The sequence below is a fragment of the Orycteropus afer genome, unplaced genomic scaffold, assembly GCF_000298275.1.
Source record: "Orycteropus afer afer isolate SDZICR_OR568_19922 unplaced genomic scaffold, OryAfe1.0 scaffold00061, whole genome shotgun sequence".
NCBI classification, from domain to species: Eukaryota; Metazoa; Chordata; class Mammalia; order Tubulidentata; family Orycteropodidae; genus Orycteropus; species Orycteropus afer.
This window is the reverse complement of record NW_006921648.1, coordinates 3178602-3201662: the sequence shown is the minus strand read 5'-3', so window position 1 is coordinate 3201662 and position 23061 is coordinate 3178602. Positions and strand designations below refer to the sequence as shown.

At 54.2% G+C, this 23061-nt stretch overlaps 1 protein-coding gene across 1 annotated transcript; it reads left to right on the top strand.

Moving 5' to 3' along the window:
• The first annotated feature begins 5747 nt into the window (after positions 1-5747).
• Positions 5748-23061, top strand: TFAP4 (transcription factor AP-4). Its single transcript, XM_007939580.1, has 7 exons — positions 5748-5836; positions 14485-14650; positions 14746-14844; positions 18937-19107; positions 20095-20235; positions 20840-20995; positions 22876-23061. Exons 1-7 carry the CDS (start codon positions 5748-5750, stop codon positions 23059-23061), a joined length of 1008 nt encoding a protein of 335 aa, XP_007937771.1.

The window sequence follows — 23061 nt, the reverse complement described above, 5'->3', positions numbered from 1 at the left end:
AGTGGGAGCTAGTACAGGAAAGAGCAAGGCACCCATTGCAAGGAGGGTGGCTGTAAAGGGAAGCAGAGGGAGGAGCAGTGGCTGGAAGGGGATGGAGGGCCGAGATGTTCTGTTGTTTGTCTTAAAATAGAAATTATGACAGCTTGTTTTGTGGTGATGGAAATGCAATGGAGGGACAGTTGCTAGAGCGACACCTCTGAATAGACCGGGGGCTGGCACTGTAGTCTTCCGTGCATGGACCCAGGGCAATGGCAGGCGCTGATGGAGATGGGGATGTGAGTGAGTAGGAGGTGGATCCCTTCTGATGCTTCTGTTACCCCAGAGAAACAGGAAGTGAGATCATCATCGACTGAGAGTGAGGAAGAGGAGTTGTTGGAGGTTTGAGGAGAAAGGATAAAACCATCTTCAGAGTGGGGCACAGAATGGACCAGGGCAGTGTGGTGGCATCTCCAGCTGCCACAGGGCTCAGCCGAGGCTCTTGGCTGGCATTGAGAAATAAGGTCCATCGCGAGGCTGCAGGCTTTTGTTTTCCCAGGGCAGGCTGAGTTGGATTTAACTGCATTAGAGTTGCAAGGGAGCCCCTGGGTGGAGCAGATGGTTAACGCACTCCCTGCCAACTGAAAGGTTGGCGGATCTAGTCCATTGAGAGGCACCTAGTGATCTACTTCCCAAAAATCAGCCGCTGAAAACCTCGTGGAGGATAGCTCTTCTCTGACGTACCTGTAGTTGCCACAAGTTGGGGTTACAGTTGCAAGCTAAGGGTGTCTCCACCACCCCCAGCTGCTGTTTTAGCCTAGTAAGAGATATATGACCTCCAGACGTGGAAGACAATAAATGTGCTTTGTTATAAGCCACTAAGCATGTGGTAATTGTCACACTTTTAAAAATGGTTGGAAAGATAAGAATGCTATTTTGTTACTGCCAAAGGGGCAGGGAGGCTGCATCTTCTGACCTCCTCTAACCCCACAAGAGGAAGACAGAATCACCATCAGTAGCCCAAGGCTGTGAGGCCAGACATGCTACCTCCCTCCAGCCCTTTCACCAACCTTGACACCAACCGTTCTTCTCGCAGCACCCACCACCTCTCTGCTGGGTTGGATAATTCGCTGCAGTGGCCATACAGAACTCACAGATTATGGGGTTTGTTAGGGAAGCAGCAGGCTACAACTCAAGTTCAGGAACAATGCGCAGTGTCTCAGCCTGCTGTCTCTAGCCAACAGTCTCTCACAGCCTCTCTCCCAGCAGTGCGTGTCTCTCGGTGTCTCTCTCAGCAGTGCGTGTCTTTTGTGTCTCTTTCTCAGCAGCACGCGTCTCTCAGGAGAGAACTCAGGAGCAATCTTTCTCAGCCACCAGTCAGAGAGACTCCTTCTGCCTCTAGGAGGACTCCTTTTAAGCCTGGCAGAGTGGCCAAACTGGCCAATCATAGCAGCAGAATTCTAAACACCTGAGAGAGAGTGAACTTCCCAGAACATTGCTTTGTACCACTCTCAACAGAAATACCCCAGGTGGATAACTTTAATGATCAGGAGCTACTCAGTTGCTCAGGGCAAATTCCACTACAGAGTTTACAAAGACTTACGGCTAGAAAAGTCATACCAGGTAATTTACTACACCGTAGTGACACATGGACATTACATGAAATCCAGTGTGTTTATAAAGTTTTATTGGAACACAGAAATGCCCATTCATTTTCTTTTCGTTGAGCTGCAGAATTGAGCAGCTGACAGAGACCACTTGGCCTATAAAGCCTCAAGTATTTACTTTCTGAGCTTTTACAGAAAAAGTGGCCGACTGATTTAGAGCAAGGAGGTGAAGGACATATCGAGATTAAGGGTCTGAGAGACCTTGCTGAGCCCACGGAGGGCTCCGAGCTAGTGCATGGTAGGAGGATTTCAGGAGTTGGGAAGACGTCGGGGAAGAGGCCAGGCTCAGGGATGTACAGAGCCTCATGGGAATGCAGGAAGCCCTGCAGTTTGGGGACTCGGTGTGTTGACTGCTGCACAGAAGGATCATGTGATGTGAAAGGTGGTGTTGGGGTGGGGGCAGTGATGGTATTTCAGGCCTGGGGCCAGCAGCGGGCAGGCTGAGGGAGCCCAGGGGTGTTTTGACTTGTACATCTGAGCTGTCCCAGGGCGCTGGGCTGGGAGCAGCAATATGAGAAGTTCCCTTTGGCAGAAACAGTGAAACCGGTCTGAGTGAGAGTGTCTTTAGTTGTTGTTATTTGCCGTTGAGTCGGCCCCGACTCATAGTGACCCCTCCTTGGGTTTCCAAGGCAGTATCACTACAGAAGTAGGATTGCCCAACCTTCCTTCCGAGGAGTGGCTGGCGGGTTTGAACCGCCAGCCTTCTGGTTAGCAGTCAAGTAGACAGGACCCAAATCACAGACTGGGAGAAGTCAGTACTCGCAATCTTGTCTTTATTTAAAATGTGCGTATTTTGTTTGTCGTGGCCTTTTTGCATTCATTTTGATTTGGGAAAAGTAACACATTAAGATATTTCTATACAATAGCCAAAAGGTAGAACTAGCCTAAATGTCTTATCAACGGATGATTCCCGTGGTCATCCTATAGCGACACTATAGGACAGAGTAGAACTGCCCCATAAGGCTTCTAGGGCTGTAACCTTTACAGAAGTAGACTGTCACATCTTCTTCCGTGGAGAAGCTGGTGAGTTCCAACTATCTACCTTCCAGTTAGCAGCCAAGTGCTCTGAACCTTTGTGCCACCAGGGCTCCTTAGCAGGTGAGTAGATCAGCAAGGTGTGGGATAGCTGTACAACGCAGTATGTTCATTAATAAAAAGGAACGGAGCAGCGACACAGGCTACAACGCTACAAACCTTGAAAACATGCTTCGTGAAAGAAGTGGACGCGAAAGGGCAGATACTGCACGGTGCCCAGAATGGTCCAATCAGAAACAGAAGATAGATGAGTGGTTGCCAGGGGCTGGAGGCTGGGGGCACCCGGGGAGGGACTGCTGAGTAGGCCAGGGCTCCCTTTCAGGGTGATGCACTAGGCAGAGGAGATGGGTGCACGAGGCTGTTGAGTGCAGTAAATGCCAGTGAATGGCTCATTTTATGGTGTGTGCATGTCACTTCAACTAAAAAAAAAAAAAAGTACTAATCTTGATTGGTGAGGTTTTTTTTTTTTTTTTTTTGCACTCCCTGAAAGTTTGTGACTTCACACCATTTGTCTCAGCCTGGTCCCAGCCCTGGGCCTCGGAATGACTTCCAAGAAAAGCAGAGGTGCCACTCTCCTCCATCCCCTAGCCAGGATCCAAACCCCACTTCTTCAGGGGGGGCTTCAGCAGAAGGGCAAGTGGCCCCAGGGGTCTCAGGTCTTGCTTGGTCTGGTGCCGGGAACCAGGCAATGCCCTGTGTGAGTCTTTGTCTCCCTCTCTCCCTCCAGAGGCTGTCTCCACGAACACTGTTGCCTGGGCAGGGAGAGGCCCAAGGCCTTGGGATGTCAGGTTAGTTCAGACAGCTCCCTTCATTGTGTGTCCAGCCCTGTGCTGACCCATGAAGAGAGAAGGGGTGACCACAGACAGCCCCTATCTAGGGAATTCACTATTTTCTGGGAGACGAAAGGAGCCCTGGTGGTGCAGTGGTTAAGGCATTCGGCTGGTAACCAAAAGGTGGGCAGTTGGAACTCACTAGTTGCTCTGCAGGAGAAAGATGAGGCAGTAATCTGGCTTCCATAAAAATTTCATCTTTGGAAACCCTATGGGTCAGCAGGGTTGCCTGTGCTATAGGGTTGGCATGAGTTGGAATCGACTAGATGGCAGTGAGTTTGGGTTTGGTTTTCTGGAAGACAAAACCGGGCCAGTGAGAAAAATTTTAAGGCCACACGTAACCATGTGTGACCGATGGAGCGTAAGCATGAGTTATGTACTAAACAAGGCCTTAATCACAGATGGGTCAGGTGAGGGGAAGGGAGCCGCTGGTGACAAAAGCTGTGTGAATCCCAGATCTGCCACTTACTTCCTGGGGACCCTGAACAAACTCACTGACCTGTCTCCTGACCTGCAAAATGGGATGGTTCCAGCGTAGGAGAGCATCGTTGCCACCTGTTCTTTCAAGATTCTGGAGTCAGTGGCCATGAGATTGCGACTCCGTAGGTCTCAGGCACCACCCAAGGATGCTGCGTTTTTAAATAAACCTGCCAGGGACATTGATGCTAAGCGGTCTGGCACTGCTGTTAGAGGGACTTCACAGGAGAGGTAGTTTTGAGGCTTGGAGAACACGGACGCAGAGCTGGCAGGCACCTACAAGGTGCTCCAAACATCTCACAACAGCAGTAAATACTAGTAACAGTGATCATTGTCATTAGTACGAGTGTTCAATTAGGAGGTGCGATCTGGGCGGATCCTTGAAGGCAGATGGCCTTGGGAAAGGCGGGGGGCAGGGGCGAGGACATTCCAAGGCGGGCGTGGGCTTCCTGTGCCTGCAGGAGCCTGGCGAGTGCCTGGGGCCGGAAGGTGGGGAGGGGGGGACGGAAGCTCGCCACCTCTCTTAGGGAGCGCACCCTGGCGGAGGAGCATGTCCGCCGACGGCTTTGCAGTGAATGGGAGGCTGCTGCCTTCCGTCTGCCCGGGCCAGCAGGGGCGGGCCTCCTGCCGTGCGGCCTCGCGGCGGTAGGAGGAGACCCGGCAGCAGCCACCAGACCTCCCGGCCGCGCTGGCAGCCTGCCCCCGGGCCGCTGCCGTTCTGGCCCGCCTCCACCCTCCCCTCCCCGCCCGGGCCCCGTGTCCTAGAGCAGCCCCAGTATCCGAGGCGCCCGGCGCGCCCCCCTTTCCCTCCAATTTCCAGTTCCGGGATTCCCAGGGTCCGCGCTGGGCGGGCAGCTGGGCAGGCGTGGGGGGAGAAGGCCGGTGGGGCAGCAGCCCCGAGGTACATGTGGGAAGCGGTTGCTGTGACGCAAGATTCCAGGGGGCCCTGGGCTCTGAGGGAGCGAGCCAGAGCGGCTGTGCTCCGTGCATTTGCAATCGTGGAATTAAAAAACGCTCCATGCACGCACCCAACACCGCCTTCCCCGCCGCCCCTGCACAGCGGACCCGCTGCGCGCCCGGACCGCGGCCCCCCGGGGCCGCCGTGCGCGCGGAGCCTGCACCAGGCAGGTCCCCGGCGGACCCCAGGCCGCAGCGGGCTGGGCTCCCTCGCGGTGGCTGGCCTTTTTTTTTTTTTTTTTTTTCGCAACGCTTGCCAACCTGTCAGCTGATGGACCTCATCACCCATAGTGGCGCATGTAGCCCGGCCGCAGCTCGCTCCATTCACGCCGAGCCCCCCCAGCCCGCCTGCGGCCCCCAGCCCCCAGCGCCCGGGGGAAGCGGACAGACCCCGGCCGCAGCCGGCCCCCAGGGGCCCGCTCCCCTCTCGCCCCAGCCCCGCGCCGCCCGGGGGGCGCTGCAAATAGTCCTTTGTTTACATGCAATTCCTTACTCCGCGGAAGGAGGCCGGGGGAGTGCTGAGTGTTCACCAGCTGTTTCCCGCCTTGAAACAGACATCTGATCAGCTGCAAACACACGCACATACACACACGCCCGGGGAGGCAGGCCGGAGAGCCCTCCCTCCCGCCCCTCCCGTCCGCCTCCCTCCCCGCGCCGCCGCCGCCGCCGCCGCCGCCGCCGCCAGCATCTGGGACCGGCCGAGCCTGCACCTCCGTCCGGCGCTGCCCTTTGATTCGGATTTCCATCTTGCATTCTCCGGCGAACCGCGGGACCTGGCTTCTGCAGAGGAGGGGGGCAGATCGCTATGGAGTATTTCATGGTGCCCACTCAGAAGGTGCCCTCTTTGCAACATTTCAGGAAAACAGAGAAAGAAGTGATAGGAGGGCTCTGTAGGTGTGTACTGCTCCCCCCACCCCCTTTCTACGATTGCAGCCCCTGGCCAGCCCGCCCGGGCCGGCGCGCGTGTGCGCACGCATGGCCCGCGCCGCCGGCCCCGCTCGCCTTTCTTAGCCGCGGGGGCTGCTGCAGCCCCGATCGCCGGGCTCGCGCTGCCCGGGGACCTTGCTCTCTCGGATCGTGGGGGCCCCAAGCGGCCCCGGCTACTTTTGTCCGCTGCAGGCGGGCGAGTCGCGGCGTTTGTAAATTGCAAACAGACCCACGTGGTTCTGCAGCAGTCCCGGCCATGCTGGGTGCTGGTGGCTTTCCCCCCCGCTCTTCCTCCTCCCCCCTCCCGCGGCGGCTTCCTTCCTCTCGCTCCTTCCTCGCGCTCTCTGGGCACCCCCCCAAGGAGGTTCTAGGGGAGCCGGGGCGCGTGTAGAGCGGCGGCACGGACGGCTACAATGCAGCCATGCCACGGCTCTAGGACGCGGGTGGGGGGCGGGGAGCCGAGAAGGGTGCGTGGTTGCAAAGAGCCGGGCTGCAGCGGGGTCGGGGGCGTGCTCGCGTGGGGAGTGCGGGGGTGGGCGTGACCCAGGGGTCACAGCAGGCCGGCCTGCGGGCGCCGTGGCCCTGGGCGCGTTGGCGGCCGCTCGCTCGCCTGCCCGCGTCCTGGCGCTGTTTACTAGCGAGGCCTGGACGTGACTCTGCAGCCCTCTTGGAGTAGGCGGGCCTCCGCGCGCGGGTCCTCGCGGGAGCTGTAGTTCTCTGGACCCAGCGGGTGCGGGATTGTGGGAGTTGTAGGCGCGCCCGGGCCACGCTTTCCGTGCACAAAGCTCAGCTCGGGAGGGGAGGCTTTTTGCAGAGGTGGACGGCTGAAGGCGTCCCCCAGCTACTCAGGCCGCATCGTGCGCCTCCCGCCGCACGTGGGTCTCCGCTGCAAACTTTCCCATCGCACGCCCCTTGCCCCAGACATAAGCCGATGGCATCGGGTCTCCAAGCCTGGTGGGTGGACAGAGCCCGCAGCGACCCTGGCTGGCTCCTAAACCGTGGTGGACTCTTGGGCCACGCACAGTCGAGTCACCCGGGACTTTTTTTAAAATGCAGATACTCGGAACTCGAATCTCGAGAAGAGCTCGAGCACTGAGATTTTTAGCGCGACCCGAGTGTGGAGGGGAGTCTCCAGCGTGCAGAAGTTGGGACTTGTGGTCCCTTTCCTGCCGCGCTGCTCCAGGAACGAAATGGCTCCCTAGGGCTGGGGCCACGTGCTACACCGCCCGGGGCAGGAGGGGCGGGGATTGAGGGGGGAGGAGTCCTGCACTCCGTAGCCCTGCTGGGTAGACCCCTGGGGCTGCAGGAACCAGGTGGGGTTGCTTGCACACGTATCCACCTCCAACCACCATGGCTCCTACCTTCTAGTTCAGAGTCAGTGCCTCTGGGTCGATGGGCCAGTTTAGCGGTCAGGCGGCCGGTGAGTGCTGAACCTTCCAGAAAACCTACTTGGAAGGCATAGCAACAGGATAATAATTGAAAAAAAAAAAAAAAAATCCTTGAGCTCTTATATGTCCTAGGGGCTTGTTGTTGTTATTGTTGCTTTGCTGGAATTTCCTCAGTGGTTTGCCACAGTCTTGCTATGAGTTAAGTTGCCTTAATGATTCCTATGTAAGGATGGGACACAGAGGCTGGGAAGCGGAGCAGTTGACCAGCATAATTCTCTCGACTTCCCCTCCTCGTGGCTCACCGACCAGAGGAGGCTGGACCAGAAGCTATGTGGTCTGGACCAATCACCGAACTGTTCTTGGCCTCTATAAAACTGAGTCCCTGTGAAGTTGAGCTACTAGCGTGGGATGGTGGTGGTATTCCTGTGCATGGAGCCAGGGCTCTGCGAGTCATGGTGCAGCCCTCAGGTGCCTGCTTGGATCCTGCTGAACTTGGAACAAGTGAGCTCTCGCTGTGCAAGATGCGGGATCATATAGGTTAGCGGGCATAGTGCAGTTGTGTGGGGCTTAAATGCCGGGATGTCTGCAGAATGGTTTGCACGGTGCCTGGCCCACAGCTATCGTTCAGGTATGGAGAGCGCAGGTAGCCCTTATAATGCCTACAAGCTTCCTACAAGCAGAGCGCAGTGACCTCTATCCTTGTAACTGCTGCCCTCTGAGGGGAAAGGAGACCAAGTACCCCTACGGCTTTGTCTCTTGTTTTGAGCCGATTCCAACCCGTGGTGATCTGACGTGTGTTGGAGGAGGTCTGTGCCGCACAGGATCTCAGTGGCTGAGTCTTCAGAAGCAGACTGCCAGGTCTTTTTCCAGAGTTGCCTCTGGGTGGCCCCTACCCCCCAGCCCCCGGTTATAGCAGTCGAGCGTGCTAACCATTCGTGCCTCCATGGACTTGCCTTAGAGAGCAGTTAAGGACTTTGGAGTGTGTTGTCACCTTTTTTTTTTTTTTTGTGAATACAGTTGCACACCAGACCTTGCCCCTTGCCCTCAGTACCTCGCAGTCTCAAGGTGCTAAGAAGTGGTGTCAGCCCCCTGAGGGAAACCTTGGGGTCTCCTGGAGACCTGAGTACAAACCCTGGAAGAACAGGCCATCCTCTTACCTGCTTTGTTTTTAAACTTCCCCACGACCTCGTGAAGTGAGGCCATGTTTACCATGTACAGGTGGGGAAACTGAGGCTTTGGGAGACTAAGTGTTTAGACTTGGAGTTCCGCAGGTGGTAAATGGCAGGGCTGGAGTTTGAACGTGAACCTCGTGCAGGGTCCCCTCTGATGGGCTGGAGAAGTTGCAGGGAGGGGAGAGGGTGTTTCTGACAGAACAGCTTGGGTGAGGTGTGTTGGGGGCAGGGGCAAGGGGAGAGGCAGCAGGTTGCCCACGGCTGGAGTGGAATGTCTGGAGGGTCTTGGCAGTTGCTGTGTCGCAGAGAGAGAAGAGAGCATTGGTACCCTTGGTGGTAGGGTCCTCTTTGTTGGGTATGGGAGATATTCTGAGTGCACCCACTGTCCCACCGTAACTGTGGATGTGAAAGTCCCTGGGGGAAGTGCTGGCCTCCAGCAGTGTGAAATGAGGAAGGTGGGAGCCGGGCAGGGGCTATGTGTGAGGGATGGGGGATACTTGGTGTTCTGGTTACCTGCCGCTGCTCTGACAGGAATGTACCACAAATTGGACGGCTTGAACAAATAGGAGTTTATTCTCTCACAGTTTGGAGGCTTTAAGTCCAAGTTCAAAGTGACTGTTAGCTGTGTGAAAGCCCCTTGACCTTGGGCTTCACCTCTGCCTCTTGCTCCCGGCCCACTGAAGCTAGAGGCATCTCTTCACTCAGGCAGCTACTGGCTGCTGAGGCTAACAAGCTCAAGGTTGACAAATAAAATGGCACAGTCCCCATGTTACCACACCACACTGCAGGGCATTAATTCAAGTCCATGGTAAGTCCCAGGGTCGGCAGAGCATGGCAGGCTGCTGAACAACAATACGGCTACATGCAGGGTCCAAGCGTGCCATAGGTTAGAGACCATTCCCCAAGGGTTCTGCGTATATACAGGAAGCAGACCACATCCCTAAGGCAGCAGATGCCACCATGGAGTTGAGTACCACCAGTCTCATCATGGGGAATACTCCATCCAGCTGCCCAGCCATGCAACAGGCCTAGCCAAGTTGACACACAAACTTAACTGCCACACTTGGCTTACGGCTGGGCAGGAGGGAGGGCTACCAGTCAGGGGGCGCATTGCCTCTGCTTGGAATACCAGCTGTCCCCAGAGGGCTGTCCAGCGGTGGGTGGTAATTCTGGTGATGGGGTGGCAGCTCTGGTCTTGACATGGGAGTCAAGCATCCAGACTTTGTTCCTTTGGTTCTGGCTGCCCAGTGCCCTGTCTTATATCAGGGGTAGCCCCCGAGCAGCCTCCAGGAGTCTTGACTGTTAGCAGTGAGGAAGGGGGCACCAGCCACCTTCACTGCTCACCTGGGAGAATCTGATGTAGCTGAACTGTGGAGGGGCCCTTGGGCTCTTACATTGCGGTGGCTAAGTGCAAAACCACAATAGCTACTTCCAGGCTGTTTGCTGGGAAATAAACTTTATAAGAGCAGTATCACCTTGAAGTTCCAATTAGCCAACATTCATCAATAGGACACTTGGTTGGTCAGCATTCCACCAATAAGAATTCTCGATTAGACAGCATTCTACCAATCAGAATCCATGTTTAGCCTGTACTCCACCAATCGGAGCCTCTGGTTAGTGAGCACTTCATCAACCAGAGAGAGCCCTGTTTAGTCTGCATTTCACCAATCAGAGCAGTCTATTTAACTCAGCTGGGGCTTCCAGGGGTATTTAGGAGAATTATAATTAAGCGTCTTGATGGTGACCCCAAGTTCCCATGAGAAACTGTAATTTTGGGATGCAGCTTGTTTTCTTGGATCGATACAAGGTTAACAGCAGCCCGTTCTTTGGAGGAGCCAGGAGGCTGGGCTGATGGGTTTGGAGGGGAGGGGAAAGGATGGAACATTGGGGAAGTGAAGTTGGGGCTCCAACGTGGAGGAGGAGCCAGCAGAAGCCCTGCTTCCTGTCCGGACCCAGGACCTTTCCTTCCAGGAACTTTGGAGCTGAGGCTCCCAGAGCTGGGGTCCAGCGTCCCTTTGGTCTCCCGTCAGCGGGCCTCCTGGGCGGGGAGAAGGGCGTCTGAGGGTCAGCTCCAGGGCTGAAGTTTCATGGCGGGGCAGCCGGCTTGGGCAGGGTGGTCACCCTGAGCTCTGATTTGGGTCAGGTGTGGGTGGGGCTCAGGCTGGAAGGCTGTTGTGGCTGGGCATTGCAGCTGAACCCAGGGCAAATTCCCTTCACGTCTCCGGGCCTCACTGTCCACCTTTGTTCTCAGGTAAGAGTTGACTAAGGAGCTCTGGTGGCTCAGTGGTTAAGCACTCGGTTGCTAACCAAAAGGTCAGCGATTGGAACTCACCAGCCCATTCCATGCGAGAAAGATGTGGCAGTTTTCCTCTGTAAAGATGACAGTCCTAGAAACCCTATGGGCCAGTTCTGTTCTGATCCATAGGGTTGCTATGAGTCAGAATCAACTCCACGACAGCGGGTATGGTTTGGGTTTTAAGAGTTGACTAGCGGGTCGTGAGGAGCTCTGGTGGCGTAGTACTTAAGGTACTTGACTGCTAACCAGAAGGCTGGCGGTTCAAACCCACCAGCCACTCCTCGGAAGGAAGGTTGGGCAATCTACTTCCATAGTGATGCCACCTCAGAAACCCTAGGAGGGGTCACTATGAGTTGGGTCCGACTTCACGGCATATAACAACGACAACAGGGGGTCATGGTGGTTCAGTGGGAGAATTCTTACCTTTGATGCAGAAGATCCGAGATTGATTCCCAGCCAGTGACCTTCATGTGCAGACAACATCTGTCGGTGGGCAGAGGCTTAGGTTTTGCTGTCATGCTGAACAGGTTTCAGCGGAACTTTCAGACCAAGAGGGACTTGGAACAAAGGGCTGGTGGTTTTGCTTCTATTATCATTCAGTGGAAGCCCCACGGGTGACAGGGGTCCCACCCACAACCAGTCATAGGTAGTGGGCAGCGTTCCTTTGTGTATGGGGTCATCATCAGTCAGGGACTGACTTGACAGCAGCTAACACTGTGGGAGTAGGCTCACAAGGGAAGGTGCTGTTAGCTGGTGGGGTAGGGGAGGAGCAGCTAGCTCTCTAGCCTTGGGCATGTCATTTCTCCCCTGGGACCCTGGGTTCCTTATCTGTTGTTGTTGTTATGTGCCCTCCAGTCTGACGGACTCATATCTGTAAGGGGTTGTAAACAAGAGAAAAAAAGACAAAAGCATTTGGTTGATAACGGTGAGAGCTAATTTGAATCCAGCACCTGGCCCATGCCCAGCCTTGTCTGAGAAGGTGTTACTTATGTCCAGCTGTTGCACATATGGCTGTCTTCTGGGTTCAGTGCAAACACATTTTTGTCTGGGGACAGTCAAGAAGTTGGACCAGGCACCTCCTTACCCTGACACTTCCCCACCTGGGGAAAAATAGGTTACTTGTCTGTTGGGGTGTCCAACTTTGTGGCACGGTACAGAACCCACTCTGTTCCTGTGGCCTGAGACCCATCTGGGTCAGAGCAAGGCTCTGGGGCCAGTGTTCAAGTTCCAGCTCCACCCTTGGTAGAAGTGTTCCCTTCCCTAGCCTCTGTATTTGCATCCTTACTTAGGAATCATAAGGGAGTGTGACTTAAGAAGACTGACAAATTGCTGAGAAAATTTTAGCAAAGTACGTCCCTGGCGTGTGTAAGATACAAGGATTTTTTTTCCCCCCACTATTATCCTGTTACTGAGTCCTCTAGGTGGGCCCTCTGGGAAGTTCAGCACTTGGCAGCCCAAGGGTGGATGTGGTGAAGCTCCCTTTTGACCCCCCTCTGTTCAGCTGTGATGGTGTAGTGCCTCAGGCACTTGACTGCTAACCAGAAGACTGGCAGTTCAAACCCACCAGCCACTCCTGGGAAGTAAGACTGGGCAATCTACTTCTGTAGAGATACCAACTCAGAAACGCAAGGAGGGGTTGCTATGAGTCAGAACCCACTCGACGGCAGTGAGTTTTTTTTTTTTTGGGGGGGGGGTTCAGCTGTGGCATCTGGATACCAGAAGGAGCCCAGGGGCTGGGTAAGCTCAGGGGCAGGGGATGTTCCCAGATACAGGTCTCAGTGCCCCTCCACTGGGGCCTTGGCTTCTTGTGGACATCGCTCTCACCTCCTTTTGACACCAAAGACCCCCCAGCTTTGACCCACCCACTCCTTTCTGGCCCAGAAGGTGGGGAGTCACATGCCAGCTGCCTGACCCTAAAACCATGTCTCTTCCCACTACTCTAAAAGGAGGCCAGTGGGGCTCTTTTCTGGCTCTGACATCCCACAACCTTGTGCTGGCCCAGTGCCCTAGGCACAGAGGCCCTGGGGTGGGTTGGGGCCCCAGGTTTTGGGTTCTGGATGCAGAGAGGAAGTTGACTTGTTTCTGTACCTCAATATTGGTGTGGGGCTTTGTCTGATGTGGCACCTACCCTGCCAGCCACACTTTTGCTTGTTGGCAGAGGCCATGGGCCAGGGAGAGACAGGGATGAGTCCAGGATCCCCCAGGGAGGTGGGACAGACGGGGCAGGAAAGCCCTGGCTGTGTCCAGCTGTTGCAGATGGGTACCCCTCCTGGGTTCAGTGCTGATGCCTTTCTGCTGGAGGACGGGCACAGAGGCCTGGGTATGGCCAGGGAGGGAGACCAGGCACCTCCTTGGCTCGGACTCCCTCAGGGGAATCAGGGCTTCCCAGACCCTTTCTTCCTGTTCCCCTAGGGCCCTGGGCTCCCTTGGCCGAGTCCTGAAGCCGGTCACCCTGGGAGGGCCCCTCAGGAAGACGCCGGGGCTGTGGCTTTGGGTGGGGCTGGCCGTCTCTGCTGGGAGCCCAGCATCTGGAAACCATCAGGCCCAGGAGGGGGCGGGGTGCAGGAGGACCGGGAAGGGGGGCATGCCTTTTCCAGGCCACACACAGGCCCACCCTTTGGGAGCAGTGGTGTTGGGCCCGCAGACTCTAATCGGCTGCCCGGCAGCCTCACCCCTGCCCCTGGCTGCCTTCTCTCTCACCCCACTGGCCGCGGCTCCTGTGGTCTTTAATCGGCCACAGCGAGCTGGGAGCCCTGCTTCTCAGGCACAGGGTGGGTCTCCCTCTTGGGCTGGGTGGGCTCGGGGGTGGGAAGAATGTCCCCAGGGGCTATGGACCTGGTGTCCCTTGGTGGCGTGAGTGCTTCTTGTTTTCTTTGGAGTCTTTGCACAGGATGGCTGGGGCCAGTGTGGGTGGGGGCTTGTGACTAGAGACTTGGACACAGGGTTGGGAAGGGAGGTGGTCCAGGTGTCTTTAAAATTTTTTTTTGTTGAGAATATACATAGCACAACATACAGCAATCCAACAATGCCGTGCATATAGTTCAGTGATGTTCTCCCTGCCCCCTCAGCTTCCTATTTACTGAGTTGCTGTTGTCATTTTGAGCCCATATCCTTCTTAAAAATACCACAGTGCTCAAGGCAGACTAATTAAACACTAATTAAACTATTGTTTGGTTTTAAGACGACTTCAGGGCATATTTTTGGTTCAGGGTTTAAAGATCATCTCAGGTCAGTAGTTTCATGGGTTCATCCACCCTCCATGGCTCCAGAAAGTCTGGATTCCATGAGAATTTAAAATCCTGTTCTTCATTTCCCCCTGGTTTGGATCAAGATTCTTCTGTAAGTTCTTTGATCAGAATGTTCAGTAATGGTAGCTGGGGCCCAGGCATCTCGGTTGTCATCTGGGACCCACCTGCTTCAGAATCAGAGCTGCTCATTAACGATGAAGGTTTCCAGGTGCTGGCCGGATTCGAGGACCGGGACCCAGGCTCTTTGGTTGAGAAGCTCCTGGGGGCTTTGACACCTATTGTGGAGGATGGCCCTCTCCCCGGGAAGCCAGCAGGGATCAGCCTTTCACAGCTGCATCTCTGCTACCCTGCTGGTCCCCAGGGGGTGGAGGCAGGCTGACCTGGTGTCTTCTGCAGTGGAAGGGATGCAGGTGACACTTGGTGCCTCTGGGGGTGAATTAAAAAGACAAGGGCCTTTTAGGGGCAGGGCCCAGAGTTCACCTGGCCTCAGTGTAGCCCTGCCCTCCTGCAGCCTGGCCAACATTCCACTGACCCCTGAGACCCAGCGGGACCAGGAGCGGCGGATCCGGCGGGAGATCGCCAACAGCAACGAGCGGCGGCGAATGCAGAGCATCAACGCCGGCTTTCAGTCCCTCAAGACCCTCATTCCCCACACAGACGGCGAGAAGCTCAGCAAGGTGGGCAAGCCAGGGAAGGTCGGGAGGGCTTCCTGGAGGAGGCGGCTCACAAGCCACCAGCCCAGTCCCTGACTCAAGGCCCCTCCTGCCCCCAGGCGGCCATTCTTCAGCAGACGGCTGAGTACATCTTCTCGTTGGAGCAGGAGAAGACCAGGCTTCTGCAGCAGAACACACAGCTTAAGCGCTTCATCCAGGTACCGCCCCAAGCGGGGGGGGGGCCCTGCCACCTGCCCAGCCCTTTCCTGTCCCCAGCACTGGTGTGCCCAGGCCCCAAACACTGGCCTGGGACTCAGATATTCCTGCAGGTGCCACCTTTCACCACTAACCCACCTGCTTCTGGCACTTGCCTTCCTACTTGGGCCTTAGTTTACCCATCTATCAAGTGTGGTGGAGTGGGCTGTGGAAGGACTTGGGGTCTGTGTCTCCTATGGCTACCACAGCAAAGCGTGCTGGGGGCTGAAACCAGCACAAGCATATTCTCTCGGTTTTGGAGGCTGGAAGTCTGAAATCCAGCCTCTAGGGGTGGGTCCGTCCTTGTCTTTTCTAGTTTCCTGTGGTCCCAGCCTTCCTTGGCTTGTGGACACATCACTCCAGCCTCAGCCTCCCTCTTGACCTGGTCTCATTCCCTGCCTATGTTTCTCTATGTCTTCTCTCTCTCTTTGTTTTTTCTTAATTTGTATTGTGACTTGGATGAAAGTTTACAGAGCAAAATCATTTTCCATTGAGCTGTTCATATGCGTCTTGTTTCATGAGGTTGACTTCACTTCCCCACAGTGTAACAACTCTCTTTCAACATTCTCCCTGTAGTTACCTCTTCCCTTTGTTCTTCTTTTCCTGTGCATTCCTGCTCCCCGAGCTACCTCCCTGTGCAAACGCTGCCCTTCTGTTCTCCCATGATTGACCTTTCTAAGGAGTGTATCTACTTGATGTAAATGATCATCCTATATGCCTGTCTATTGTTTGGCTGAAAGCCCTGGGAGTGAGTTCATTTCCTGACCTGGAGGGTAACTAGGGGCCATAGTCTCAGGGGTCTCACGAGGCTCTATCAGACCAGTAAGCCTGGTCATTTTTATGATTTTGAGTTTGTTCCTCACTGTTCTCCCACTTTATCCAGGATCTCCTGTACTGATCCCTTTCTGATTGGTTGACAGTGGTAGCTGGGCACCATCTAGTTTTGGTCTCATGGTCATACAGGCTCAGGATCACATGGTCCATAAGTCTCTTGGACTAATTGTTTCCGTGCATCATTGGTTTTCTTCATTCTTCTTTGCTCCGAACAAGGAGAGACCCATTGTTGCCTCTAAATGGCCACTTGCAAGCTTATTTATTTATTTATTTCTAAAATTGTGATTTGGGTGGAAATTTACAGAGCAAATTTACTTTCCATAGAGCAGTTCACATACACTTTGTCTCATGACATTGACCGCAATTCACCACAATGCAACAGCCTCCCCCACTTCCTCTTGACAGTCACCTCTTCCCTGTGTCCATCCCTCCATGCACCCCTGCCCCCTGAGCAGTCTCCCTGTGCATAAGCAGCCCTTCTTTCTCCCATGATTGTTCTCTCCAAGGAGTGTATCTACCTCAGGTAAATGTTCAACTCCTATGCCTCTCTTTTGTTTGGCTGGAAGCCACAGGTATGGGTTCAATTCCAGACCTGAAGGGCAGCTAGGGGCCATAGTCTCAGTGGTTCCACCTGGCTCTATCAGACCAGCAAACCTGGTCCCCCTTTCTTCCCCCCACCAAATGATTTTGCGTTTTGTTCCACATTGTTCTCCTTCTCTATCCAGGATCTCCTACATAGATCCCCCTCTGAGTGGTTGACAGTGGTAGCTGGGCACCATCTAGTTTTTCTGGTCTCATAGTCATATAGGCTGCAGATCTCATGGTGTACCAGTCGCTAGGACTAGTTCTTTCCATGAATCTTTGGTTTTTTTCATTCTTCTTTACTTTGGACGAGGAGAGACCCATCATTGCATCTAGATGGCTGCTTGCAAGCTTTTAAGATCCCAGTCGCTACTCGCCAAAGTAGGAGGTGGAACAATGTTTTGTGTAGTATATTATGCCAATTGAGCTTGATGTCCCCTGCAACCATGGGTCTGAGCCCATAGGTCCAACAACTTGCTCCATCAGGGTGGTTGACTGAAGTTATTATAACTTTGCCCCCTTAGTTCTAGTTGTACGGACATTGTTATGTTGTTGTTGTGAGGTGCTGTTGAGTCGGCTGCGACTCATAGCGATTCCATGTGCAACAGAACGAAACACTGCCCGGTCCTGTGCCAGCCTCACAATCCCTGCTATACCCGAGCCCATTGTTGCAGCCACTGTGTCAATCCATCTCATTGAGGGCCTTCCCCTTTTCTGCTGACCCTCCACTTTACCAGGCATGACATCCTTCTCCAGGGAATGTTCTCTTCTAACAACATGACCAAAGTCAGTGAGACGAAGTCTGGCCATTCTTGCTTCCAAGGAGCATTCCTGCTACACTTTCTCCAGGACAGATTTGTTCCTTCTTCTGATGGTCTATGGTACTTCAGTATTCTTCACCAACACCACAACTCAAAAAGCCTCAATTTTTTTCCCTCTTCTTTATTCACTGTCCTGCTATCACATGCATATGAGGCGATTTAAAATAACATGCCTAGTGCACTTAGGGAGCTCTGAAATGGTTGGGCAATCTACTTCCGTAGAGATACTGCCTTGGAAACCCAAGGAGGGGTTGCTATGAATCGGGACCAACTCGAGGGCAGTAAGTTTGGTTAGTGCACTTAAGTCTTCAAAGAGACATCTTTGCTTTCAGCACTCTGAAAAGGTCTTTGGCACCAGATTTGCCCAGTGCAACACCTTGTCTGATTTCTTGACTGCTGCTTCCATTGGAACCAAGCAATATGAAATCCTTGACAACTTCAGTCTTTTCTCCATTTGTTGTGATGCTGCTCACTGGTGCAGTTGTGAGGATTTTCGTTTTTTTTTTTAAAGTTGAGGTGTAATCCATGCTGCAGACTATAGTCTTTAATCTTCATCAGTAATTGCTTCAAGTCATCTTCACTTTCAGCAAGCAAGGTTGTGTCTCTGCATATTGCAGGTTGTTAATGTCCGATACACTGTTTGATATATTACTGGACATTGTTACAGCACATACAAATAACATGTAGAAATAATGGTCTCCCGGCCTTACATATGGTCATGGTTATATTCCCTTTTGCCTACACATAATTGATCATTCATCTTGTCTAACCATCTATTTACCCGTAGATTAACGTTTGCTATCACTGATAACGCAGTGTTGTAGATGTAAAAGGGTTTATCTTTGTGGTCTGTATCTCGTGTGCCCCTCTGTGTCTTCCTTTTCCTTAGTGTTATTGTGTTGGTCACTCGATTTGATAAACTGCCTTACTCTTCACCCAAATCGATACTTGTCACTGCCTGTCTAGTAATTTTCCCTCCTCTCCCCTCCCATCTCTGGTAACCGACAAAGAAAATTTCCTTCCATATATAAACCTCTCCTTGATTTTTTACAATAGTGGATTATACAACATTTGGCCTTCTGTGACTGACTTACTTCACTCAGTATAATGTCCTCCAAGTTCATCCACATTATGCAGTGTGTTTCATAGATTCTACATTACTCTTTAGTGTTGCATAGTATTCCACCGTGTGTATGCACCATAGTGTGGTTATCCATTCTTCTGTTTCTGCATCTTCTCTTATCAGGCTACCAGTCAGTGGGTTAGGGCCCACCTTATTCTAGTATGACCTCATCGTCACTAATTACATCTATCTGCAAAGACCCCTATTTCCCAGTCAGGTCACATTTAGAGGTTTTGGGTAGAGATGGATTTGTGAGAGATGCTGTTTCACCAAGTGGGAACCCTGGGTGGTCCCCATGGCTAATGCACTTGGCCGCTAACCGGAAGGTTGGGAGTTCAAGTTCACCCAGAGGTGCCTTGGAAGCAAGGCCTGGTGATCTCCTTCTGGAGAATCAGGCCACTTCGAGCCCCATGGAGCATGGTTCTGGCGCACGAGGGGCCGCCAGGAGTTGGAACTGACTCCACAGGCTCTGGTTAATTCAACCCAGTTGCAGGGGTGACGCTGTGGAAAGCAGGTCCACAGGTCTCTGTTCTGGCTGGCTCTTGGCCAGCGTGTTGGGTTTGCAGAGTGGGGCTCCTTCATCCTGCTGCCCACCTATGTTCTCACAGCTTGAGGGCACTGATAGCGCCCCTAGACCTCCCCAGTGGTGGGAGCGGTGTGTCAAGTCCCACTGACCGGCCCCTCGGGGTCTACAGGAGCTGAGTGGCTCATCCCCCAAGCGGCGGCGGGCAGAGGACAAGGATGAGGGCATCGGCTCGCCGGACATCTGGGAGGACGAGAAGGCTGAGGACCTGCGGCGGGAGATGATCGAGCTGCGGCAGCAGCTGGACAAGGAGCGCTCGGTGCGCATGATGCTGGAGGAGCAGGTGAGGCGGCGCCCCCTGCTGGCCTGGAGGACTCCAGCCTGCTCCTCTGCCGCCCTTTTGGACAGTTAGTTACAGGAGTGCCCGCTTAATGGAGCTCTGGCACACTGGGTTAAGCGCTTGGCTACTAACTAAAAGGTTAGCTGTTCAGACTCACTCAGCGGCTCTACAGGAGAACAGATCTGGCGATCTGCTCCCACAAAGATTACCCAGAAGACCAAACCTGTTGCCATCAAGTTGGTTCTGACTTAAAGCAACCCTATAGGACAGAGTAGAAAGCCAATGCAGGGTTTCCAAGGCTGTCAGTCTTTACAGAAGCAGACTGCCACATCTTTCTCCCTGTGGGTTTGAACCACTGATCTTTTGGTTTGCAATCAAGCACTTCACTACTGCGCCACCTGGGCTTCTCCCCTGTAAAGATTACAGCTTAGAAAACCCTATGGGGCAGTTCTGCTCTGTCACTCAGAGTCGTTATGAGTCAGAATCAACTTGATGGCTCGCAGCAACTTTGTGTCAGGCCTAGAGGTGGGATAGCCAACAGGCAGAACGTGAGACGGGTCTCCAACCTCTAGGAGTTCATAGTCTCTGGGAGCGTAAAAATGCAGCTGTGATTAAAGCTCGTTCCTTCATGCGTCTCCTTAGGAGCCTCTGACTCGGCCCTGGAGGGGGCGCAGCAAGGCTCCCCGTGCACGTGACTTCAGCAGAGATTGGGAGGAGAGGAGGGTGAGGCTCCAGGTCTAGGGAACAGCAGCCAGGAAGCCTCGAGGTGGAGGGGAGGGAGCATGGCATGCTGGGACAGTGGCAGAAAAGGAGAGGGCCTCGCCGCAGGCAGGCCTCGTGGGCTGCCCCTCTGGTTTCTGGCCCCTGCCGGGGTCTCTGGCAGGCGCACGGCCGCTTTGTGGCTGAGGGAGTTTGGGGCAGGGCTCTGCGGCTGGGCCTCGGCACCGGGTGTGGCCACCACCGGACTCTGAGCCAGCTGCTCTGCCCCAGGTGCGCTCACTGGAGGCCCACATGTACCCAGAGAAGCTCAAGGTGATCGCACAGCAGGTGCAGCTACAGCAGCAGCAGGAGCAGGTCCGGCTGCTGCACCAGGAGAAGCTGGAGCGGGAGCAGCAGCACCTGAGAACTCAGGTGAGTGGACAGCACCTGGGGGGGGGCTGGGTGCAGTGCAGGCCCCCTGTCCTCACGGTGCTCACACTCCCCATGTGCCTCTGAACATCCAGCTAACACAAGGCTGAAGGGGTCACGCTGCAGGCTTTTCTTGAGCAGTTTCCAGTCCCCACCTGTTTCATGTACATTATCTCGAGGCCCGAGGTATTGCGCCTTGTGTTTCACAGACGAGGAAATCCAGGCCCATTCAGTAACAACCCCAAGGGCCCTTAGCTAGTAAGTGGTTGGGAACAGGCATCTGAGCCCTGGCTGTCGATGTCTAGAGTTACCCTCAGCCAGCACTGTGCTGAATGGTGACCCACCCCCTAGACACTCCCAAGCAAAGGGGTGACATGACCTGGGATGGCCAGAAGCCCCTCCTTTTCTTCATTTCTTAAATTCAGAGGGGCTGGGGGTGTAAATTGGCCAGCCCTCCGTGAGTTGGGGATGGAGGCCCCAGGGAGGCAGTAGGCAGGGTAGATGGTTTCCCAGGGCTCTTCCGGCACCTTCTATGACTGACAGATAGGCAGGGGTAGGAGCTCCGAGGGGACCCCTCGGGGAGAGCCTGAGAGCCTCTGTGTTGCAGCTCCTGCCCCCTCCGGCCCCCACCCACCACCCCACAGTCATCGTGCCGGCACCAGCGCTCCCTCCTTCCCACCACATCAACGTCGTCACCATGGGCCCCTCCTCGGTCATCAACTCTGTTTCCACGTCCCGGCAAAATCTGGACACCATCGTGCAGGTACCTGGGCCCAGGGGCCAGGCGGGGCTTCAGTGTGATGAGAACCCAAGGAGCCTGGGTGGCGCTCATTACTGAGTCCCTGTCCTTGCACCTGTCAGGGGGGCCACTCCATTGAGAGAGCTGGGGTGGAGGCCACCAAGCCAATGGGATGGTGTGGCCTAAAGACCCTGTTCCTGCACCCCACATGGGGTTTGCTGAGAGGACCCTTTCTTCTTAATAGTGCCAGATTTATCATCTTTTTTAAAAAATGTTATGGTTGAGAATATACACAACAAACCAAAACCAAACCCACTGCTGTGGAGTCGATTCCAACTCACATGCTCCTAGAGGACGGAGTACAACCTCTCCATAGGGTTTCCAACGCTGTCAGTCTTAACCAAGCAAAGCCCAAACCAAACCCACTACCTGCCAGTCTAGTCGGACTCACAGCGCCCCTAGAGGACAGAGTGGAACTGCCCAGAGGATTTCCAAGGCTGTCAATCTTTACCAAGCAAAGCTCAAACCAAACCCACTGCCATGGAGTCGATTCTGACTCACAGCGCCCCTAGAGGACAGCGTAGAATCGCCCTGTAGGGTTTCTTCTTGTTGTTAAGTACCGTCGAGTCGTTTCCGACTCATAGCGACCCGACCCCGTGCACAGCAGAACGAAACACTGCCCTATCCCGCGCCAGCCCCACAATCCCTGCTATACTTGAGCCCATCATCGCAGCCACCGTGTCAATCCATCTCGTTGAAGGCCTCTCCCTCTTTCGTCGACCCTCCACCCTACCAAGCATGACATCCTTCTCCAGGGAATGGTCCCTTCTTACAACATGACCAAAATAGGTGAGACGAAGTCTGGCCATTCTTGCTTCCAAGGAGCATTCTGGCTGCACTTCCTCCAGGACAGATCTGTTAGTTCTTTTAGCAATCCATGGTACTTTCAGCATTCTTCGCCAGCACCACAACTCAAAAGCATCAACTCTTCTTTGGTCTTCCTTATTCATTGTCCAGCTCTCACAGTTTCTGGGGCTGTTAATCATTGCAGAAACAGAGTGCTTCACCTTTCTTCCCTGGAGCGGCTGCTGGGTTAGAACTGTAGACCTCTCTAAGGGTTGGCAGCTGAGTGCCTTAACCACTGCACCAGTGCTCCTTGTCAGTTTGATTCCTTTCAGACGGTTCTTAGAAGAGCGAAGTACTCAGGGCAGACATTCTTGACTAGTGAAGCTGGACTACTGTTTGGTTTTAAGAAGACCTCAGGGGTAATTCTGGTTTCAGGTTAAAAGAGGGTCTCAGGGCAGTACTTTCAGGGGCTCATCCTGCCCCCACGTCTCTGGCTGAGAAGACCCTTTGGTCTCAGAGCCTGAATTACAGAGTTTGAGTTTCTTTCACCTCCGTCTTCCTAGGCCCTGGAGGGTGTCAGTTAGGCCTCCTAGGGGGAGGGAGAAGCAGGATGAAGTATGTTCTTGGTCACATCTAAAGGTAATGCTGAGCTTGGCCTTGGGCTAGACCCCTTGGAGACCAAATAAAGATCAAAGAAAGTCATTAATGAATAGACCAAGGGCCAAATGGACAAAAGAAACCATTCAACCCCTGGAACTTTAGTTGCACATAAACCCAACAAATTGAATCATGAAATTAATAACAATGACTCTTAATAAGTTGACAGACAGAAATATGTTAAAACTGCTCATCAATTCAAAGCTATGCTGAGGCTGTCATCTTCCCCAAAGGAGTTTTTAGCGCAACAGAAGGGTTTTCTAAAATCTGTTTCCTGGACCCTGGCTGGCCTCCCCTGCCTCCTCGCCAGGCCTACTGGCGGACGTGTCTCGGGAGGTCTGGTTCAGTGGCGGTGGGGGCCGTCCCTGGCCAGGCCTCATGGACCGTCTGTCCCCACCCAGGCAATCCAGCACATCGAGGGCACCCAAGAGAGACAGGAAGAGGAGCGGCAGGCGGTCATTGTGAAGCCTGTCCGTACTGGCCCCGAGGCCCACGCCTCGGACACCGCCTCCGACTCGGAGACCTCCGACAGCGACACCATGGACCAGAGTCGGGAGGAGCCGTTGGGGGACGGGGAGCTTCCCTGA